General features: G+C 40.3%; 1 protein-coding gene across 3 annotated transcripts in view; it reads right to left on the bottom strand.

The window, feature by feature from the left end:
- TBXAS1 (thromboxane A synthase 1) overlaps positions 1 to 21715 on the bottom strand; it is a 234064-nt gene that overhangs the window by 140560 nt on the left and 71789 nt on the right. For all 3 annotated transcript variants that reach the window (XM_065743180.1, XM_065743182.1, XM_065743181.1), the window contains exon 3: positions 16669 to 16721. In XM_065743180.1, the coding sequence (XP_065599252.1) occupies positions 16669 to 16721 (53 nt within the window). The remainder of the gene's footprint in view (positions 1 to 16668; positions 16722 to 21715) is intronic.

Raw genomic sequence — 21715 nt, forward strand, 5'->3', positions numbered from 1 at the left:
TCTGGAGATCAACTGGGCCACCCAACACACTGTTAAAGCAGGCTCCCTATGATAAGTTCCACAGGAAAGTGTCTGGCAGATTTTGAATTTCTCCAGAAAAGGAGACTCCACCACCTTTCTGGGCAGTCTGTTCCAGTGCTCTGTCACCTTCACAGAAAATAAGTTCTTCCCTGTGACATCGAGCAATGGAGAGCCCTTGCTGAACTGTCAGTATAGAGCATTCAGAAGCCAAGCAGCTCCAGACAGAGAACAAAGAAGTGCACATCACCTCTGTGTAAAGAGAAAAACCACCCTAGACTGAGGTGATCTGTCTAGAAAATGGAAATGGAGCACTGGTAGCACTGAGCAGTCTCAGGCACAGAGCGCAGCTCCGCTAGCACACACATGCCTTAGCCTAAGACTAATCCAACCCATTGTATAAATTCATGAAAGATATGGCCACAGTGATTTCTATTTAAGAATAAATAGTTCCTCATTTCCTTTTTCAATGAACTGTACACTTCTTTTCATGTCATGAAAGCTTCAAAATAAGCACACACAACTATTAATTTAATTCCTGACTGCATTAGAAATACGCCGTAACAAGATGCCCAGGCTCTCGCAGACACTTTCTGTGCTGCCTGTATTGCTTTGCACCCACCTCTTTGTCCACATATCCAGGATTACAAATGCTATCTTCTCCATACCAAGAACCTCTGCACTATCTCAGTCTTGCACCTTGCCAAAAGACCTCTGCTTTCCTGCATGCTTATGGAAACACCAAGAAAGGAGAAAAATGCTGGGATTAGTTATATTCTCCCCACTATTAAAAGCAGAGCTGCATTTAAAGGAGCTCCTCCTTCATCAGGTGTGAGACTGGTGCTACAAGTGCAGTACAGAGTCAGCAGTATGGAGAATCATAGAATACCCCAAATCAGAAGGGACCCATAAGGGTCAGGGGCACAGATCGTGGATACTGCATGGAACGGAGCTGAGAGTGCCTTTAAAGGCCCTTATAGCACGGTGCAAGAAAGGTTTGTCTCATGGGCACCTCTACCTCCAGCTGGGTTTTTGCATCTCCCCCCTATTTACCATTCCCTTCCAAGAGCAGCACGGAAGATACAGACTCTACATGGCTGTGTGAATTCATTCATGAATGAAGTAGATGACATTTACCCACATATAGGGAATGACAAGGGATTAAATTAAGCTTACAAAGTGCCACGGAGAGGAAAAAACAACCTTCTGAATTATGGAAGGCAATTGGGCTGTGTCCATTCTGTTTTCTGAGGAAATTCTAGTACAGATCCAGGCACAAGCTTCAGCCATGGCAAGCACAAAAACTCACATCCCTGTTCAGAGACAGGGAAGATAAACAGCAAAGGAGACAAAGGCGGGAGCAGGAGAACCATTTCCCTGTTCCAGGCACATGGCAGGAGAATTGTGGAGCCTGGTGGGGTGCAGGCTGTGCTCTCTGCAGCTGGAGCTTCCCTCGCCAGGGCTTGGCATTTATTTTTATCCTGGCGACCGGGCTGAAGCGACTGCCACCACCACAGCTCCATGGGTCTGCGTCACTTCGCTGCTACTGATTAGCCACATCAGTATGCCACTTCATTAATGCAAAATGAAAGCTGTAAATAAGGGATCCTTTTTATAGGATGCTACTGGAAATGAGAAGCGCTGTGATATTAGTAAGAAACCAGGCTCTCCTGCCTGGAAGTATGGTGCCATTGCTACTGTGGGATGCTCAAAATGCTCATAGCTCTTGGCAAGCTTGCCAGAAGAACGTTGCAAAAATCTTTTCCCACCGTGTTTCCCACCAAGCTTGGACTGTATCAGTCTATGTTTTGTTACCCATGTTTAGACTGTGACATTTTCACCAAAGCTTGTTTTGTCTGCGCTCATTAAAGCACAGTATGCCTGACTGACCTCATGTGATGCTGCAGCAGACATTGCCTGTGTGTTTCAGCATATCTCTGTGCCTGGCCTTTCTGTGGGCCTGAGAGACGCAGTGTGAGAGCAGCCTCATCTTGGGCTCTCTGCACCTCATTCAGTACCCAACTTCTCATTTTTTGTGAGCAAACCCCCCAGGTTACTATTTCCAGAACACTGGATTACTATTTCCAGGGAAGGAGACATCTGGGAGACTGCAAACTTTCTGTTTTCCCAAACTTTCCGTCTTCCCGAACTTTCCTTCCAGCTGTCTACACAGTGTTCCTTTATATGGATTCATGTGAGCAAATTACTTATATTCAACAGCATTATCTATTTTTATCAGTACAGTGTGAAAAGAGGTAAGTCAACAAGATGGCTGGGGATAAGCAGGCAATGTTACTTTGGCAATACAAGGGACAGTCTTTTCCCTCTCTTTTATTAAAAAAATAATAATAAAAATAAAAAATAAAAAGGAAGGAAGAAGGATGTGCTCAGCACATATCCTGGTTTCTAGTCTGGAGCTTCCCTTGACAGACAGGCAAGCAATTTCTAGGAAGCAACAGGAAGTTTAAGCGTGGCAAGGCTGCAGCCATTTCATACAAGATGAATGGAGACAGCGCAGTGCACTTGAAGATGAGGGATATGACCAGGAAGCTACACAGAAAAGTACAGCTTAGAGAACACACAGAGAAGAGTGAGCAGCACTGTGGTGCTTTCTAGAAAAGCATGGGGGACCAATCTGGGTAGTGAAGCCAGGGTGGATGCTGTGTGTCCTAGGAAGCAGAAGAGCATGTGTGCATTGCAGTACAGGCTCTAGGGAAGAATTGGGGATGGGGGACAAAAACATGCATGCAACCATGTGGAGAAAATAAAACTGGGGAGATTCAAATATAATTTTGTGATGCGGTGACATGGCAAGATACAGCAACCTAAAAATCAGGTTGACTGTAATAAAACCGCAAGTGTAATAAAGTTACTATTTACATGCCCGTCACTGAACCTCACATAAACACTCTTCCAGGAATCTAAACAAAACCTGTGTGATCCAAGTTTTGCCTCTCATAAAGCATTTCTGACCTCAGTGAAACAGAGACTCTTATTTTTCTTCCTCCATGAGACATGACAGCAGCTTACAAACAAAGGCCATCCGTAAGACTGTATTGCCACAGCCTTCATCTCATATGTACTTTGCTATTGTGGCCAGGACTCATATGTGACTAGAAATTTTCACATCTCCCATTCAGGTTAGCTATTTTAGCCCTACAGGAAAGAAACAGCTCTGAGACAACACTGTGCATCTCTATCTGCTGAAAAGCCATGTCCTGATACATATCTTCAAAAGAGGCACTGGAAACAGAAGCATTCAAAATCAGTAGGCTGTTTCTGTTTGTTTTAATTCTGTGCTTTATCTTTGATTTCTTCCTAGGCAAGACAGCTCATCTGCCTCCTATAAATATGATCAGCAGCGGTGGACGATACAATGTTTTGTTTCTGCATGTGTTTGAAATAAATGTACACATAATTTTCTTCCTGTCTACCCCATCTCAGTGGCATTTTGATCTTAAATCAATGAGAGTGCTACAATATATTGCACGCCATCACTTTTTATTCCTTTGCTCTGCTTACATTAATGCAGATCCATGCATTTCCGGAATCATACTGCCTTAATATTAGAATATTTTAATCCCTCCAAGATAGATAGGACTCAATATACTGATTTTCTGCATTGTAAACATAACAACACGATGAAATGAGTAAGCCAAATTGAGTTTTGCATAACAAACCACACAGGCACACACTGCTTTCTTAAATAAGAAACAAGACATTTCAAGTTGGCCATGACTACCAGCCTGAAGATATCTGAAGTGTAAGCAAATGAAAGCAAGGTTTGATAAGTGGAATGCCATGGGCACGCTGCACTACTGCTCCTCGTACTACAAACTCAGAGCTGCTAGCCAACCCCTGATAGCCTTACTTGGGCACAGAGGGGCTTGCCAGGCTGGCCACAAGGGGGACAGGCACTGGGATTCATTTTTCTTTCCTAATCTGCCTTCAAAATATGTTAAAACAAAGGAAAAGAGGATAGTAACCACCTACTGAGCTCCTGGGAATGTACTTTTTATACTACAGCATACAAAACGCAGTCAAGCGAGATTCATTTGTTTTAAATCTTTGCATACCTACGGTAGTGTACATTTTTCCTATACATTTTTAAGACCTACACACACACAAAATTGCTTAATTTTGTTAATGCATTATTAAATGCACACTAAGCCCAATAAAAGTCATTTCCCAACGCTGTATGCATCTATCATGAAACCACTAGCAGAATTCTTTACAATAAAAATGCTAGCCATACACATGACCAAACTAAATTATCTTGGGAAATGGCTAATATCTGACCATGTGGAAACATTAGAAAGCAGGGCTTTGTTATAGGACTAGAAGGAAAAGCTGTCTTTTTTTTTTTTTAATTTTTTTAGAGAGAGAAAAATTCTAAAGATAAAAATATTTTTAATAGGGAAAAAGAAAGGCTGCAGCTCCAGGAAATTTTCCTCAATCAATTCAATCTGTCGTGCTGGACCTTAAAAACCCATTAAAAACAACCATGATAAATTTTCCAGCCTCTTTCAGTGCAGCACGCAGAAGACAAAGGAAACTGCAATTCAACAGAGAAAAGAAAGAAGAGAATGGAAAAAGCTGATAGATTGTGCATCAGTGGTAGTAACATCCTCTCTCACAACAACAGGCAAATCTGCGCCACAAAGGATGGTAGGAACAGAGGGGATGTGTGCAGCTGACAATGGCACTCCAAAGTAATGACTTCCAGGAAAATCGGTTCTTACAAATGGACAGCACGGTGCTGGGAAGCAGTTGAGTCACGACTTTCATAACATCACAGATTATTTCAGCCTAAAAATTGAAAAGCAGGACATACAACCCCGGTAAGACAACTATGGAGATAATATCCTGTACAAAGTGCTAATGTGAACACCTGCTTTACATTATTAAAGCTCCCTGAATCCATGCAAGTTTGAGGATTTGACCCTATATTTAACGCATAGTCATACATTGCAGATCATATTTCAAACAGTAATATTAGCAAGCATGGCCTAGTTGACCTATTTTTCCATTGAAATCCCTGTATGTAATATTGATTGGAACAAATGCACTTTGTTTGCTGCTGCTTTATTTTTTTTTTTCCCTGAGCAGGACTTAGGGTTGGATTTTATAGCAAGCTGCACATACTTATCCTGAAACAACCTGAATCCCTAGTGGGAAGGATCATTTACTCCTCCTTCCATGGACCTTCCTTCCATCCTGGCGCAGCAAGTCCTGAACACCCACCTCCTGCAGGGTCAAGGACAGCCCCAGCACAGTGTCACACCAATGCTGGGACACCACGCACACACTGCACGCATTCAACCTCTGCTCATGAGTGCTTTAGATAACTGTCCTGGGTCCACATTTTGTCACCCTGGGATGACAGAAAGATGTAGGCGGAAGAATTTCTCTTCTTTGGCTCGGTCGCAGCTGCTTGGCCAAAGGCCTCAGGGCTCCTGGGGACTCGCCTCATTTCTGAGCTGTCTGAGTAAATGTTATCATCCAACACTGCTTTGCTATATTACTTCCAAAACCCATTGGGTCTCTGATGCCTGCTGAAACTGTTTCCAAGAACACTCCCCTTCAGACAGTAGAGCGCACATGCAACACCACTATTTGTGCCTCATACTTCTGGGTGGAAAGTTTCTGAACCAAACCTTGCATTTTTAATTGATCAAGGTCTACCTAGGAAATAGGTAAAACAACTTGAAAACAGATCAGTGCAAACAATACATATTCCTTCTAAACACAGAGTTATTAGGGCAAGATGAAGACACTTGATCCTCATGCAGCCAGAGAAGCAAAGCAGAGATGAATTTATGCATAGCCCCTATAAACAAAGCAAAAAAATACAGACACAGCTGTGGGATGAACCATCACTGAAGTAAATATATTGATCTATCAAAAATGATTGAAGTCTGACAATAAAAAGGTTATAAATGCTTAGAAGAAAGAGAAGGCAAAAACAAAAAACCATCCCACTGAAAAACTCCCACCTGCATTCACAGGGAAAAATGGACTGGAACAATAAAACACAATGGCAGTGCCTGTACGTCTTTGATAGCTGCCCCTCCCAAAAGCTGGAACAATTTTGCTCTAAACCCAGCAAATGAAAATGTAAATGTACGAGTAATTGTCTGGGGGATTCAGATACCTCGTGCCCTGTAGGCAAAGAAGGAAGGGAGAAGGAACCACTTTTAATATTTGTACTTATTGATCATGCCCTCCTCATCTGAAGCCTGTTCAATCCAAGGGAGACTTTACAGTTAAATATGCAATGCTGCCTTCAAGGTATTTTCAGTGCTGCTAGCAAAAGCCTCTTCCCCTCTAACCCCAGCACAACCTGCTCCTTTGACTCCTCCAGAAGAAGAGGGCAAGTGGTGACAGCCTGCAGATTTTGAGGGTGCCAACCAGAGCAAATCGTATGAACAGAAGCCCGAAGAAATGCAGTATTCAGAATGCCAAGTTCAAAAGATGGATAGGATGGGGAATTATTCAGATTGTAACACCTACAGCAGTCATATGTATGTAGAAACACAACAGAGTATCGAAGGGGAATCAGGGGCTACTTAAAAGCCTAAAAGTTATGTTTTTATTTTAAGTATTTCACTAAGAAAATCAACAGTAGCTGTTTTTGCAAGTTCTGGGTTTTTTTACTGATGAAAATCCAGTTGGGATAGTTATTGGACAAAAGCAAACAAAATGCCACTGACTTAAGAGAAATTTAGGTCTGCAGTAAGAGTAAATTTATTTAATTCAAGTATTAATCTTACAATTTCAGAATATATTTATTTGCCTCAAAAATTAGAATTTAAATTTTAATAGAAAATAATTCAATAATTGAAGGTCAACATTTGTTCATGTGATATTTCACTACTATCTGATCTGCTTTAACCCTTGCCTCTGTAGACTTGCTGCTTGCAGACTGACTTGCTCATCCTCCTATCCCAAGCATAGCTTATTTATTACCTGTTGAACCAAATGGACAGTTAGTGAAAACGGAAAATCGTTAAGCTGCTTTCACAGTACTTTGTTTTGTCCTTCAGAGTATTTCATACAATGTTCCACGGGATAAAAGGTCCCCAAGAACCAAGACCTTATAATGTCAATTTTGAAAGACACTGCAGCAATTCTCAGTGTCCTTGCCAAACTCTTTTTCAATAAAATAGATTCCAACACTGAGAGAAAAGCTTGGATTACTGCTCAGTGATAAAATGGCTACTGCAGCCCCTCACAGAGTCAGAACATTGCTCCCAGCTCATTTCTTTTTCTGTGAATCACTTTGAGATATCTGGATACCAAACCTAGATTTATTCAATAGGCATCATAATTCAAAAGTCAAAGTTATATAACAAGAGAGAAACCTAAAAACACTGAGCCAAGATGCTCAAATAGTCATGGCTCTATGCTTTTAATGGAGCTACACAGAGGTAAACAACAGTTTGAATGTCCAGACCACTACTTTCAGGTTTGTTTACATGGGGGAAGAGAAGAGATTCTGAGACAAGAAGCAGCTTGAATTTTAATACAGTTAGACTAGGAAAAAGTCCTATGGGAGCACACCTATATCAGTATAATAACTGCTGGAGGAATTGGTCACTCCTGTCCTTGATTTAGTTTGTGCCACTCCAGAACTTCTGTGTTTATACATGGGATGAGGTATAGAGGTTTTTTTTTTTGACATTATGATAGCTGTTTAATTACGCCAGTACAATTTTATCAGTATGACTAAAATAAATCCTCCTTCAAGACCAGCCTTCAGTTTAGCTACCAAATTTAATGGAAGGAAAGAAAGATTCACAGTCCCCAGAGTAATGGTGTCTCAGCTCATTCCACACTCCCCAAGACAGAAAAAAAAAAAAAGAAAGAAAAAAAAAGTGTAAGAACTGAAAACAACTTCTTTCCCTGTAGTGGGCTGCACTTTTGCCTATTGCCTGATGAAATCATAGCCAGTTCACTACCAGCAGAAGGTCTGACATAAAGCAGACTCTCCAGGGAAGGAAGAGAGGTAGTCAAAGACAGAAAAAGGGTAATTTGAAGATGGTGCCAAACCAACAAAGAAAAAGCAGATATTTTGTTCCCTTTACAACTAATAAAACATAGTAGACTAAAATTGATCCCCAGACTGATAAGGTAGAGGAAAAACTAAAACCAATATATGACAAAACAATAAAAAAGTAATGAAGAGATTTATGGAAGTACATAAAAACCTTGGAATGACGTAAAAATTTTCAGGTCATATTACTGCTTTCAGCTCAACATGGATAAGAAAATAAAGGAAGGACAAAAATTAGAGTATGGAGAAAGATTGAATAGTGCGGAAAGGGGTAGGGGAAAGAAAGAGAAACAAAACAAAGCCAGAGGAAATGTTTAGGAAAAAAAATACAGCTAGAAGCATGAAAACAATGACTGCAAGACAAACTTAACAAGGAAAAAATTGAAACAGAAAACCAAGCACCCCAGAACCAAAGTGGTGGAATCAACTGGACGAACAACCTAAGGACAAGAGGTAGCAATCAAATGGGAAGTGTCTCTGCATATACCTGGACAAAGTAGCTGTGGTAATCCACAAAGAGGAAAACATGATTTCCAAGATAATAAAGGGCAGACACCTCTACACCCACTCCTTCACCAAAGTTGGGTGCTCTTGTACGAGGAGATCCCGCAAGGTCTTTGCTAAGGACTCCCCAGCGCACAATGAGAGGTCTGACCAAAAGCAGCCTCCTGGAGCTCCTGGCAGAAAACTGGGATACACAGACAGCTGCTGGTTTCCAGCCTCTTCTCTGCACTCTTCTCCTTGTTAGGGAAGAAAAATCCCTTTTGCTTGATGCTTCTCATGGCATTTGAGAAAGTTGACTCAAGTTGTTTAGGATTTCTTTCTGCTGCCACAAAGAAGGGTAACATGGCAGCAGGGAGCAATCTGGAAAGGCAGTGATCTCAAGAGAGGGAAGGGGCTGAGGGTGATGATGCATTTTCCACCTTCTGTGTGAAGAAAGAGGAAATGACTCAGGTGCTTCCTTTAAAACTTACCTTGTGTGACACAGGGAACACCAAAGTACATACATAATCAGATACATAGCTGGTGAAGTCAGAGACCATTAATAGCTACTGGACATGATGTATTATATGCATCTGCTTCAGGTTTGCAACAGTACTTCTGGATGCTATAGAAAATTCTAATAAAGCATTGATTTTGCTGTGCATATTATATAATACTGCTACTTTCCTATACTTTCAAATAAGATACTAAAATAACGACCCAGATTTTTCAGTCTTTAAAGCACTCAGCACATTTCTTTCCAAGTGGTAGAAAAGAGAAAAAAATTACAAGACAAACTTAATAGCCTGTTAAGAAAATTAAAGAACATAGGCTCCAGTAGATAGTGAAGAGAATAGATTCAAGGTGAAATTAAGTCCAGGAAACTAGTTTTTGTAACTACAGTGTTCACTCAGAATATTCCCTCCTCCTCCCTTAAAATAAGACAATACATCCTGGTTTCCAGATACTGATCAGAAGTGTCACACAGTAAGAGGAGGCAATCTCTTAAGCAGTGACATCCCAAGCCCTTTAAAATGATGGTTTTAAGCACTAATTAGCTAAGAAGCAGGCAGTACAGATCAAAGATCACCTGTATTGTGTATTAGGTGTAAAACTCTATTCAGGCAGTATGTTTTCTAAAGATACAGTTTTCAAATAATCTTAACCTGGAGTTTACAAGGATAATGCTTTAACAGCTGAGTGCTGCACTACCAATGCAAAAGGAAATGCAGTCACTAGGAAACACCTCCCTGGGAGCAAGCAGAGGTGAAACCTGCACTCAGCACCAGCTGGTACTTGCAGATGAAGAAGTAGGCCATGATTCAGTCAAGTTCCTTTGATGCTGGGGTATCTTACAAGGGTCTGCACTACCACTTCAGAGCTGATGTAGCTCTGGCCAACCTCATAGAGCCATTCCACATCCAGCCAACACCAGTTCCATGGGGATGCCCTGACCAGGGAATTGCCCTCTGTGCAAATACTAATTCTCCGAAGCTACAACCACATCAGATTATACAGAAATGAGCACTAGGAATGTGGTGCAGCTGACAGACACTCTCCTTTGTTGCCTTACCAAGCATGTATAAAATATCTGCCTTCTTTAGAAGTATTTCACACTCCCTTTCCAGAGGTGTAAAAGATTACATCAGGTCTTTGACTTACGTAAGCTTGGACAGCTGCAGTAAAGTCATAGAGCAGTCAGAGATGGAGGAAAGAAGCTTGGAAAAAATGCAGCAGGGAGCACATGCCTGCACTGCAGTCAACCCAGGAAAATGTCTGAGATCTCAGAGGAGACAGAAGGTTTTGATGCTTCACTTGCATTAAACTTTCCTATTCAGGCTTCACCTGCACTGAAGGCTGGGACCATCACATTTCATTGGATCTTTGAGTCCTATTGCTTGTGGATACCCATAACAAAAGGGTCCATGAAGCTGGGACTGCGAGAGGCTACAGTGACAAAATAAAAAACAGTCTTCACAGAGTAGACAAGCTCAAATTGTATGGTTCTTGTTGGAAGTCATAGTTCACCTGCAAGATTTTGATCATGGCTAAGAAGAGCTCATTAATGAATTTCTTCAACATTACTAGTACATTGAGTATCAATTTGCAATGTCCCAGAAACCGAAGCACATTTGGAACATACCAGAATTAAACTAGTCAACTAATTTACCATAAATTGTGCCTATAAACTGCATCCCACAGGCCTCCGCACACCGAACTTAAACTCTTCATAATGAGCAGGCAGGCCACAAAACCTATTACAACTGCAACAGTAACACCAGACTTCAATTCTCTAAACAGTGTGGTATGCCACCTTTTGGGTAAATCTCTAGGCACTAGTCCCATAAAAGACTATGATTTCAAGACCAATTAGCTCTAGAGAGAAGAGAGACTGGTGATGATATCCCCCTAAGTAATTTGCATGAGTTGTTCCAGCAGCTTGATTTAACTATTGGGACTAAACGTAACCAATACCTAATTATGGTTAAGTGTGGGGAGTTGGGTGGAAATGCACCATTGCACTGTGGCACTGAATTTTAGCCATAAAAAATTGCTAGGTTTGGGTTCTTTAAAAAAAGACTTTTTTAAAATAGGTTACTCTTAGCACATTCTAGAAGTGTTAATTAAAAACAAAAGGGAGGGCTGTGCTTTAAGAGTTTAACATAAAAATATTAAGATTCCCCTATTGTTCAGTCAATTTTTGAGATAATCTTTTCCATTGCAGATACAACGGCTAGTGCATTACACAGAGGAACAATAAAATTTTCTACATGCAAAGTGCTGTCAAAAGAGAGGGTGGAGAGGGGGAAGAAATACTTTTCTCCCCATTAACTTTTTTCAGCGACAATAAACCTAGGTGTTTATGTGTACCAACAGCAGTTAAAATATTTTCAGCACAAATGCAATTGTTTCTTTTACAGTGCTGACTCATCAGGGTAGAAAAACTTCTGCCTAACTTGAAGCAAGTTGAGTAGCACCATTGACTTTAATGGCATTACTGTTGTGCTTGGAGTTGGAAACAAAAGAGTTTTCTCTGTGCTCTCTACAGGTTACAGGTATTTAAGGGAAAAAGAGAAAATTATTTCACAACAGCAGTTACAGGTGTGTTCATCAATCCTATAGAGTCAAAGGGCTCTATCAAAATATGGAAATGAAGCGATACTGTGAAGAAAAGAATCTTGACAGGTTATGAAAACCTTGACTCTGGCCAAAAAATTGTGTTGCTCTAAGGAAACAAAAATCCAAGCAAGTGAAGCTACCAAAACTCTTCATCGGGTTAAATGCACTACAGAGATTATGAGGAGCTATAAATCGGAAATAGGAAGCTTGTTTTAATTCTCTCTCCTCTGCTTGCTCAAGAATGATTTTCTCTAACTGAAATATGAAAAGTGAATTGCTTAAAATATCAAAATACAGAAAGAGCCACGGGAGAGGTAGTAAGTCCATTAGACCGCCAGTGTAAGAAAGGGAAACCAAACGTGGTAAGATTGTTTCATAAAACTGAACTGTTTCTTTGCATGAACCTTCAGAGATAGAGATGAGAATACCCGTCCTGCGATTACTTTGGTGAGACACAGAGCTGAATGAGGATGGAAACCAAGAGGTAAAAAACAGTGGCAACAACAAACAAAAATAAACCAACAACAAGATTGTAAAATTAAAATGGCAGCAAAAACATTGCTTCTGCAGGTAAATAAAGTGCACAATGAAGATACTATTGTTCCCTGAAGGATGAAATCCTGCCTTTGTCCACTTCAGGTCCTTAACACATTGATTAAGGAGAGAAACTGACTCATGAAAAGTTCCAGGCTTTCAAATCCCAGAAAAGCTTCTGTACACAAAAGGAGAAAGCCCCAGACCTCTTCAGGGACTAACCAGTGCGCCTCAGCCCTGCTGCAGAGGCCAGCAGTCACAGCAAGAAGAGCCTGTTTCTTGTCCACAGCTAGTTGACTCTGGACTCATCTGCAGGAATGCTAACTAGTGCCATCTGCAGCAACCATTTTTTCAGGAGAGGAGAAGTCAAGCATTAAGACAGAACAAACTCCAGCTGCATAGACTTCTGAAAAGCTGTCAGCTGCCAGTGTAGCTTACAATCACAACTAAGCTCTGGACACATTTCAAGTTAGTGACTGGCTGCATGATGTATCCTATTCCTTTAAACCACCCAACCATTTAAGTGACTAGACTCAGCCTTGGTTCCAATAAGGATCTATTAGTAAATCATTCAAGGAAATCTTTAAGGGTTTCCCCTTAAAAAAAAAAAAAAAAGCCAAAAACCAGAAACACCCAATGATCAGACAATGTGTAATTCCATAAACACTTTAAGAAAATGTTCTACCCAATTTTAAGTTTCTTTCTTTGTATTACTTATAAATGTGTTGAAGTAACCTGCTGCAAAACAAGACAAGAATAGAACTCCATTCACATCCATGTTTTCACAAAGTGTTCCAGGAATGCACACATTAACCTATTTTTCTACCTGCATCTTGACATGTTTTCTGTGATACTGTGCTCATCATGGGATGGTAATGCAGGAAAGCCATCAGAAGCACGGGTAGCTGCAGTTTGCTGCTGATGGTTTTATTGAGGACTTAAGACTGGCTTACGACTGGATCCCATCAGAAATATTCTCACAAATTCTTCCCTGCCATCAGAAAATGCAGATTTTGAACACATTGACTCCCCTTAGCAGTATATAACCTGACAGCCCTGGACTCGAACTCCATGCTGCCTCCTTTGTAGCATTGGTTTAATCCAAGCTCCCTCTTCTTGCTTCTTTTGGACCCATTTCTTCATGTTTGCCTTATACTTTGCTCCTGTCCTGGTTAGCACCTATTCTACCATATAGTTGACCAGACTTCTCACAGAAGGTTGGGATTGAAAGCTCAAGTGAAGGAAGAGTTAAGAGTAGGGTTTGATTAGCTGGAAGTTGTTTCGCAATAGGATTAAATTAACTGCAATATTAAACAAAATTAACTGCAATAGGACACGAAGAAAGTCCCCCCACAAACTGCACCAAATTTAAATCTTTCATTCTTTATTATACACAGTGAGGTCTGCATTATGAACTCTTATTACTGTTCTTCCTCACATCCAAATGCATTGCTGTGGCTGAAGGCAGAATAGATTCACTGATCCAGAGGCAGTTACCTGCCTTGTGGCTGTGTTCTATTTTCTCATCATTCACTGGTGGTGTATTCTTGGGCCAAGAAGCTGTTATTTATTTTGGCACTATTCACCTCCTCAAAATCACCAATACTAACAGTGCTGTTAAGTCGTAATGATGCAATCACAGTAAGAGGTCACATGCATACAAAGCATGTATGTAAAGTAAAATCAAATCACTGTCTATACAGCTATGCAAACACACTAGCAATTTCCATTCTGACTCTGTTGAGCACACTACCCCTTCATTTCTCCTCTTTACCCCAGAAGGTCTTCATTTCTTTGTCTACTCTTACCACCTATGCCTCACTAGTAGTCATAGTCTGTAATTGAAATAAAACAGTTTAGTGGAGTGAAAATAAAGTATCTAAGTAAATAAATAAAGAAAGAAAAGCATATATCCTAAAAATAAGTGTCAAAAGTGACTGAAACCACACAGAATATTTTTCTTTTTTTTTTTTTTTTTTTTTTTGGGGGGGGGGGGGGGGGAGTATGGGGATCCAGCACATATTTTTTAGAAGATGGATTTATTTTTTTAATAGAAGATGCTCAAAAATACAGCTAAACCAAAGGCTATCACTCTGATGCATTTCATCAGAAGTTGTGTGCCTTGAATTTTTCACACTGAACAGAAATGATCCACCTCTACTTTTGCAGAAAACCAGAGCTGTTCATTTCCCTCATCAGCCTCCATCTTGGGCCACCTCTGTATGAAAACAGTTTTCTCAGCACACACTCACATCCAAAGACAATTTGCATTGTCTCTCCATATAAAAGAGTAATACCATCACCTCTCCTTTGGATCAGCACACAGGAGCGAAGAAAATGCTTTTGTGACCTACAAAAGCCTTACTTGAAATAATTCTCTACGACTTGAGGCCTTTTGGAATGGAAGGGATATATTGTTTTGACTTGATTAAAGCTGAAAAGTTGATTTGACATCCTGTTGTCAAGGAAACCAATTCACACACAAAAGAAAACAGTTGTGATGGTATCATTCAGACTATTCAAGTGACCTTAGAAAGAAAAAAAGCCTTCAGTTCCAAAGATTTGTATTCCACTCACTTCACCACTGTAGAAATAAAGATCATTGCTCTTTATGCTTATTGGAAAGCAGTTTTCAATCTGGAAAAAGCAAAATGCCACATCTTCTTCCTACTGCCAGATCCAATACTTCGCTGGGATTGTGCACACAGGCAGTAAATGGTAGGTGTGCTTATTTCAAAGAACCACAAATATAACCAAACAGATGTACAGAGAAAGGAAAAAAAATTCTTTAATTGACAGAACCATGATAAACACCCCCTGACACATACCACACACCTATTGAACACCAGCTTGGTAAGTCAGGTTTTCAAACGCCTTCCTTCAACTACAAATTGACCTCACCTCAAGCACAGCAATGTTTGAGCCCAACTTTGTTTTCTGGGAGATATGAAAAGCAGTATTTATTCCTTGCCAGCATCCCAGATCCCTCACAAATTAAGTTATTTTAAGCACACAATAAACAGTATGCAGTTACATTCGATCTGACCACATATTGGATTCCAAGTCGGGAGAGCTGCTCTTGCTGACCACTATGTCCACCATCCAGCTTAGAAGGTAATGCAAATTAGTTTCAATCTTTGACATCCATGGGTAGGTTGGAAAAACAAAACTTTACTTATCTGCTCATAGTCCACATTTCTTTCTCCCATGAGAAAGCCTCCTCTGCGTGGTCAAGTGAACAGACAACTAAACAGCAATTTGTCTCAAATTCAGCTTAGAAAAAACAGGTATGATATTAATAACGAGGGAAATACACTGAGGAAGACTGATCCTACATTATTGTTATTTAACATCATCACACCAAAGGTCATGGAGACACTAAGCTTCAGTCATTTTCCATTTGTTATACAACATATATTCATTAACATTGTAGTAATTTGTATTTCTCCATTCCTGGTCAGGCAAGACAGAGTATAATTTTCTAACCCTTGGAATTCATTATTTCCACTACTTCTTCCAGGACTTTGTCCTTAGGGCTGAACATAAATGCCAGAGAAGGCTGTGACTTGGAGCTTCCTATGGCTGAGTCTGAATTCCTTCTGGTAGAGGTGGATTTTTATTTTTTTTAAGTAGAAGATCATCCAAAGCATATTTATATTATTTATGAGCAAATACACAAACACATTCATAAATGCTTGATTTGAGGTGCCTTGAAGTCCTTGGAGAACACTTGAAAAAAATTTGATATTGTCTATATTTTGCAGATATTATTTGATACCTAAATATTGAAATAATATTTATTCTAGAAACACCAACTGACCTCAGCAAAAGAAGTTACTGTAAAGGAACTGCATTTCCAGTTAAAACCATGAAAACTGGAAAGCAGATCACGGAAAAGAAATCATATCCACAGAAACCTGGAAGTGATGGGATGAAGGAGTGTACTGCTTAAAACCTCCTTCATTCCTAATAACCTGCTAAGGGAGCACAACTGAGGTATATAGAGAAGAATGCCTCATTTCTAAACTATATTTAATTGCATTTTAAGATTATAATTTTTGCATAAATATAAATAGCAACAGCTGTGCCAAATCTACACTATTTCATAAACTGGATGGATTTTGTTTTTTAAGGTTAAATTATTTCTGCTCTTCACTGTAAATAGGAAGAATGTGCAGACGGAAAAGGAAAATGGATGCAGGTAGCTTTATGCAGTTCTGAAAAAGAAAAAAAAACTTTATATGGGAAAAATGAAGTCCAACACCAAATGCTGAAATAAAACATGCCAAGGCTACTTTTCGCATGTGATCAAATAACCTCTACCTCTGAAATACTGCACTCTGCATTTTAATGAACACCTTGTCGTGGTATATTTTCCTCTCCCAACCAATAAACCCAAACCAAAGCAAACAGCAAGAACCACAAGAGCAGAAAGCTGATGGTACAGCTAAGCTTACCCACAAACAGGTCCATACTCCGTTATGAGTTTTGTGTGGTTTTCCCAAAAGCCCTGGGCAAAAGAAAAATATCACAGTATTTTAGAACAGTGCTTAACAGAAATCCCATCACACAGCATTGCTAACACTCACACCAAAGCTCTGAACCTCAACTAGAAGAGTCATGGCATTAACTCGCCCTCATCTTGCTCTCCTGGCCCATTTCTGAACTGAGAGTTTAGAAATTATAGGTGAAGGAAAAATATCTGGAAAGCCATTAAACATGTTTCCATTGGACTCCAACACTTCAAAATATGTTACCAGCTCACAATATTCTTTTAATTAACGCAATGATAAAGGTCTTGACTCAATTTTCTTTCAGTATTTGTGTAGATAGAAAAAAAAAGACATTATTATTATTACAACATAGTAAGTATATGACTTACTACACACTAAAGAAATATAGGGAACATTAAAAGGTTGTTTGGGGGTTTTTCGGGTGTCTGGGTTTTGGTTTTTTTTTTTGTTTGCTGGTGGGTTTTTTTAACTTTTTTTAGTGATTTGGAATTTATCACAAGGAAGCCCTCTGGGAGATTCTGTAGAATAGTAAGCAGATTTATTTTAACAAACTTTTAGAATTTTCACCGCGCTTGATTTTCATAATTGATGAAAATTGGTATCCATTTATATAAATCTGTCTGCTGCTGAACTAAACTGTTAGTGCCCTAAATGAATTCAAATTGATTAATCTGAAAGAAGGTGTGTAAAATTTATTCCCAAAAGTGACTATAAAGAAATCTGTTTTCAACAAAACTGCAATATTTGAAAGTCATACTGCATTGTGTTTGTAACTTATCTATGGAAAAATAACACATTTGAGTGCATTAATCTGCATTTATATTAATTCAAGATAGACCATTGTGATCTATCTTCATTTTTTCAGAGAAAACTCACTGGCAGAGTAGAATGCTTACATCTTATATTGAAGCTTTTTTATTTTTAAAATATGCTGCAAAATATTAGCTAGAACAATATAAACTATTATAAATACATAAAACACAGACATAAATAAACAAGACCTCATAACATGCATGCACGCTAAAAAGAAAACCTGTTAATCAAAAGTAGCTACCTCATTTATCACCCTTGGGTGCTAACTTAGCACCCGAATTAGCAAAGTACTTGCCACCACCTCCATTCCTCCTTTTATAAAACCACTAAGTTGTTTTTTTATTTATAACAGAAGTGTGCTTTTTTATTTGATTGTTTTTTGATGGTTTGGTTTTTAATCCTGGAGTTGTATATTTATTTATTTAATGGGACAAAATGCTCCTCAAAGCCCATCCAGTCCCACCCTCCTGCCACGGGCAGGGCTCCACCAGCTCAGGCTGCCCAGGGCCCCATCCAACCTGGCCTTTAGTGCCTCCAGGGATGGGGCAACACAGCTTCTCTCTCTCTAGGTGACCAGTGCCAATGCCTCACCAATATCTATTTAAAGAATTTTCACCTGACATCTAGTCTATATTTCCCCTCTTTTAGTTTAAAGCCATTCCTCCTTGTCCTATCACTATGAGACAGTGTGAAAAGTTGGTTCCCCTCTTCTTTGTAAGCTCCCTTCAAGTACTGGAAGGCTGCAATTAGGTCTCCCTGGAGCATTCTCCAAGCAAAACAAGTCCAAACCCCTCAGCCCTTCTTCATCCCCTGGCTGAGCTTCACTGTGGGCTGCAAGGACGCATGTACGTATTACCCTCTGCATCCACCAGATGTGCTCCTGTGAGCCAGCAAGCCATCAACATTTATAACAAACCTGTGCTCTGAATGATTCTGTGAAGATGCCTTCCAGAAAGGCAGCTACTTGGAAGCTTTGACTCCCTACCATAGCAGGGTCAGACAGAGCACATTTCAGATCAGCCCTGTTAAACAATAACTGGTTTTCCATCATGCAATCTCCCAAATGATTGCACTGGCTTAAAATTAACTACACTTCTCCAATCTCTAAGTACAGACCAGAAGGACAGGAGGAGGGAAAGGAGTTGAAAGGTATCCAGGATAGATCAGGACAAAGCATCCTTGGGTGCAGAAGCAGCCCTTGTTTGCCACACCTCTCCATCATCCCACACTGCCACACAGCCCCAGCACTACCTGTTCCCTCCAGCCACCCCAGTCCTGCTGCTGTCCAGGTCCCATTCCAAGGCTCTAGTGTGGTGAGCACCAAGAACACTGGTCTCACCAAGCTGCTGGTGAAACACCAGTACACCGCTTGTGCCAAGCCCTGAGAGGTAGCAGTGGCTAGAGCACAGATGAGGGAAGGTTTGTGTGTGTGCACCTCTGTCAGCAGAAGGGATGTTCACAGTCAGGAATATAGAAAGGAGATACAGTTGAAAAGGAAAGGGAAGGTGGAAGAGAAAGCCGAAGAGAGAAGAAAGTAGTGATGAAGAAAGCATTACTACAGGTGCTAAAAGCTTCAGGTTTTTGTAGTATTTCTTTTTTATTTACTTATCTGCAGTTATAAATCGAAATCACCAGCCCAATCCAAGTCTCTGGGATTTTCAGCCGACTTCCACAGGTATAACCTTTCAGCTGAATGGAGATGAGGGCAAAGTAAGGCACTAACATTTGTCCTAGATAGCCATGGGAAAAGGCCAATGGACCATCTCAGGTACACAGTCACCCAATGTCAATCCGCTCCAAAAGTCATTACTGCTGGTTTGTCCAGGTTTATAATTGCAACTGTTCTACAGAAACAGGCTGAGACCTCTCCTCAACTCCCAGAGACCACCCTGTGGGTGAGCACAAAGATGAAGAAGCAAATTGAGAGGCTGTGCCTACTGGACACGTGGCCAGTGGTTTAATCAGTCATAAATGAAGAGCTAAAATGATGTAACTTTTCTTTGGAGGGGAGGGGGTTAGTAAATGAGAAATAGCAAAGAATGCATTATAGTTTTTATATATCTCTACTTTTTTTTTTTTAAGAAAAACAGAAGGAAACTGAAAAGCAAACCAATGCACTATATTATGAGATGATACCTTGCACATCAGGAGGCACTGCAACACATTAAACAGTAACAATGATGTGTAAAAACACAGTAAGTGATGCTGTTCCAGGACAGAAAAATCACTTGGCCTCTTCTTTGTCTGGAAGCTGCAGAATATCAACTGTCATCAAGAACATCTTGAAAAGAGTTGCAGCAGGGTAAGGAGGGGGTATGACTTGCTGTATGTGGCCCACACAGCAAGGTACCAGCCTGATGATAGTCCATTATCAAACAAGATAATACAGAAGTATGAAAAGCTTCTTCCCCTGAAGAAAGAGTATTTTACAGCATCTGGTACACCATAGAAACAGCAGCTCAAGTGGGCTGACTGCTGCAAACCTAGAAGGCTTCTTTGTTCATATGGCTGGCGGTTGCCTCCCTACAGGGAATTTGCATTCTCCAGTTCCTTTGAGTATGCATCAGCATCAGCATCTGTGAGCAGAAACACTTTCAAGGCCAAATCCTGCTCTCAAGGATACAGGTGTAACCCCTATGGAATGGAACAGGATTTAGATCTGCATCAGCCAGAGCATAATCTGGCCACTGCCAACCATCTATCTTGAGGCATCAAATACTGAAAGCTCAGCGTGAACAGCAAGTAAATCAAAGGGCGTCAGAGGGGGACTGGATGGGTTCAAGTACTCCTTTCCCTTTTCTTTCAATAGATTCTGCCACTCCAAGATGGATCCCTCAGCAATGTTCTCCTTCCTGCACATTCACCTTGCTAGTTCCCAACACCTTCAAAAATCTGAGGCAATGTCATCTTCCCTCTGCCAAAAATAGGTGTGGGTACTAAGCCAAAGTTTTTAGAAGTATTTAATAGTATTATGCATTTGATTTTTGAGGTATCTAACATGAGGCATGTCTGACCTACTCTCATTAATTGCTCAATGAATACACATCTCCTGAGCTGAAATCAGGGACTTAAGAGACTTTAAGCTTAATACTAAAGCTTAAAGGTAACCCAAATTGCATGGAAGATACTTTGCAAAATTTCAACTTGCTGCAGCTGGAAAAAAAGGACTATGAAATTAACCAGAGTTTTTAACGGTGACTAGATTCATTTTTTTTTCCCAAGGAGTCCATCAAGTGCTCCTGGCAGTAGCTCAAAATCTGGACTTCAGAAGAGTGACTTTCAGAATGCAGTAAGGAGATAGATGTGATGTCCCCAACAAACCCATTACAAGTGGAAAGCATAACCCATGCAAGAACAGCCAAAGGAAAAAGGCTTCTTTTGTTCACCCCTTGCTGAAAAGCATCACAGTGATAGCAGTGGATCAAGAGATTTTCTACCATTCTATTCTATGAATGTACATGATATGACAAAAATAAATTAAGGTTTGTTGGGTTTTTTTTTGTTTTGCAGTTCTGTGTGCCTCAACCCTGATATGAGAAAAGCATACCTGGAGCTGGGGTCAAAGGGGTATTTGACCAAATGAGCACCTCTTGGCTTGAGGATGCCACAGGTGGTGTAACCTCATGTCAGTTCATAGGTATCTGGACTAGCTGCACCAACTCACCTTACCTAGGTTCCCATAAAGGTTGCTAGCTAAGACAGCCTGGATTCAAACATGTGACTCAAAAGCCAAAAGATAGCACATCCCTTTTATAGTCCCATATATGCTCCACTCTTGCCTTCACCACCCTTTAATCAGATGTGATTCTGTTTCACTGTGATATTAACTGAGACACTGAGACACATATTAACTGAGAGTTGTTTGAGCTCATTCCTCATGTCAAGAGACAAGATCTTCACAAATGCCTTCAGTACAGAACAGCCATGAACAACAGCATTTACAGGTGGGATTTTTACTACCGAATGGGCTTTGTGTGCCTTTTTTCCTTTGACTACTTGGAAGTGCTATCAGACTAGTACCCTAATCAACATATATCTATGAACCAGAATACAAGCCAGAATTTAATTAGAGCTAACTAGTATCTGACTGCAATCCACTTTGATGGAATGACCCCTAGGTTGTACATCATCTGCAGTAACAACCCTAGTGAAAACATTAGGATGCCAGCAGACAAGC

Source organism: Cyrtonyx montezumae, unplaced genomic scaffold (genome assembly GCF_038088225.1).
Source record: "Cyrtonyx montezumae isolate F1298 unplaced genomic scaffold, pur_monq_1.0 scaffold_3, whole genome shotgun sequence".
Taxonomy (NCBI): Eukaryota; Metazoa; Chordata; class Aves; order Galliformes; family Odontophoridae; genus Cyrtonyx; species Cyrtonyx montezumae.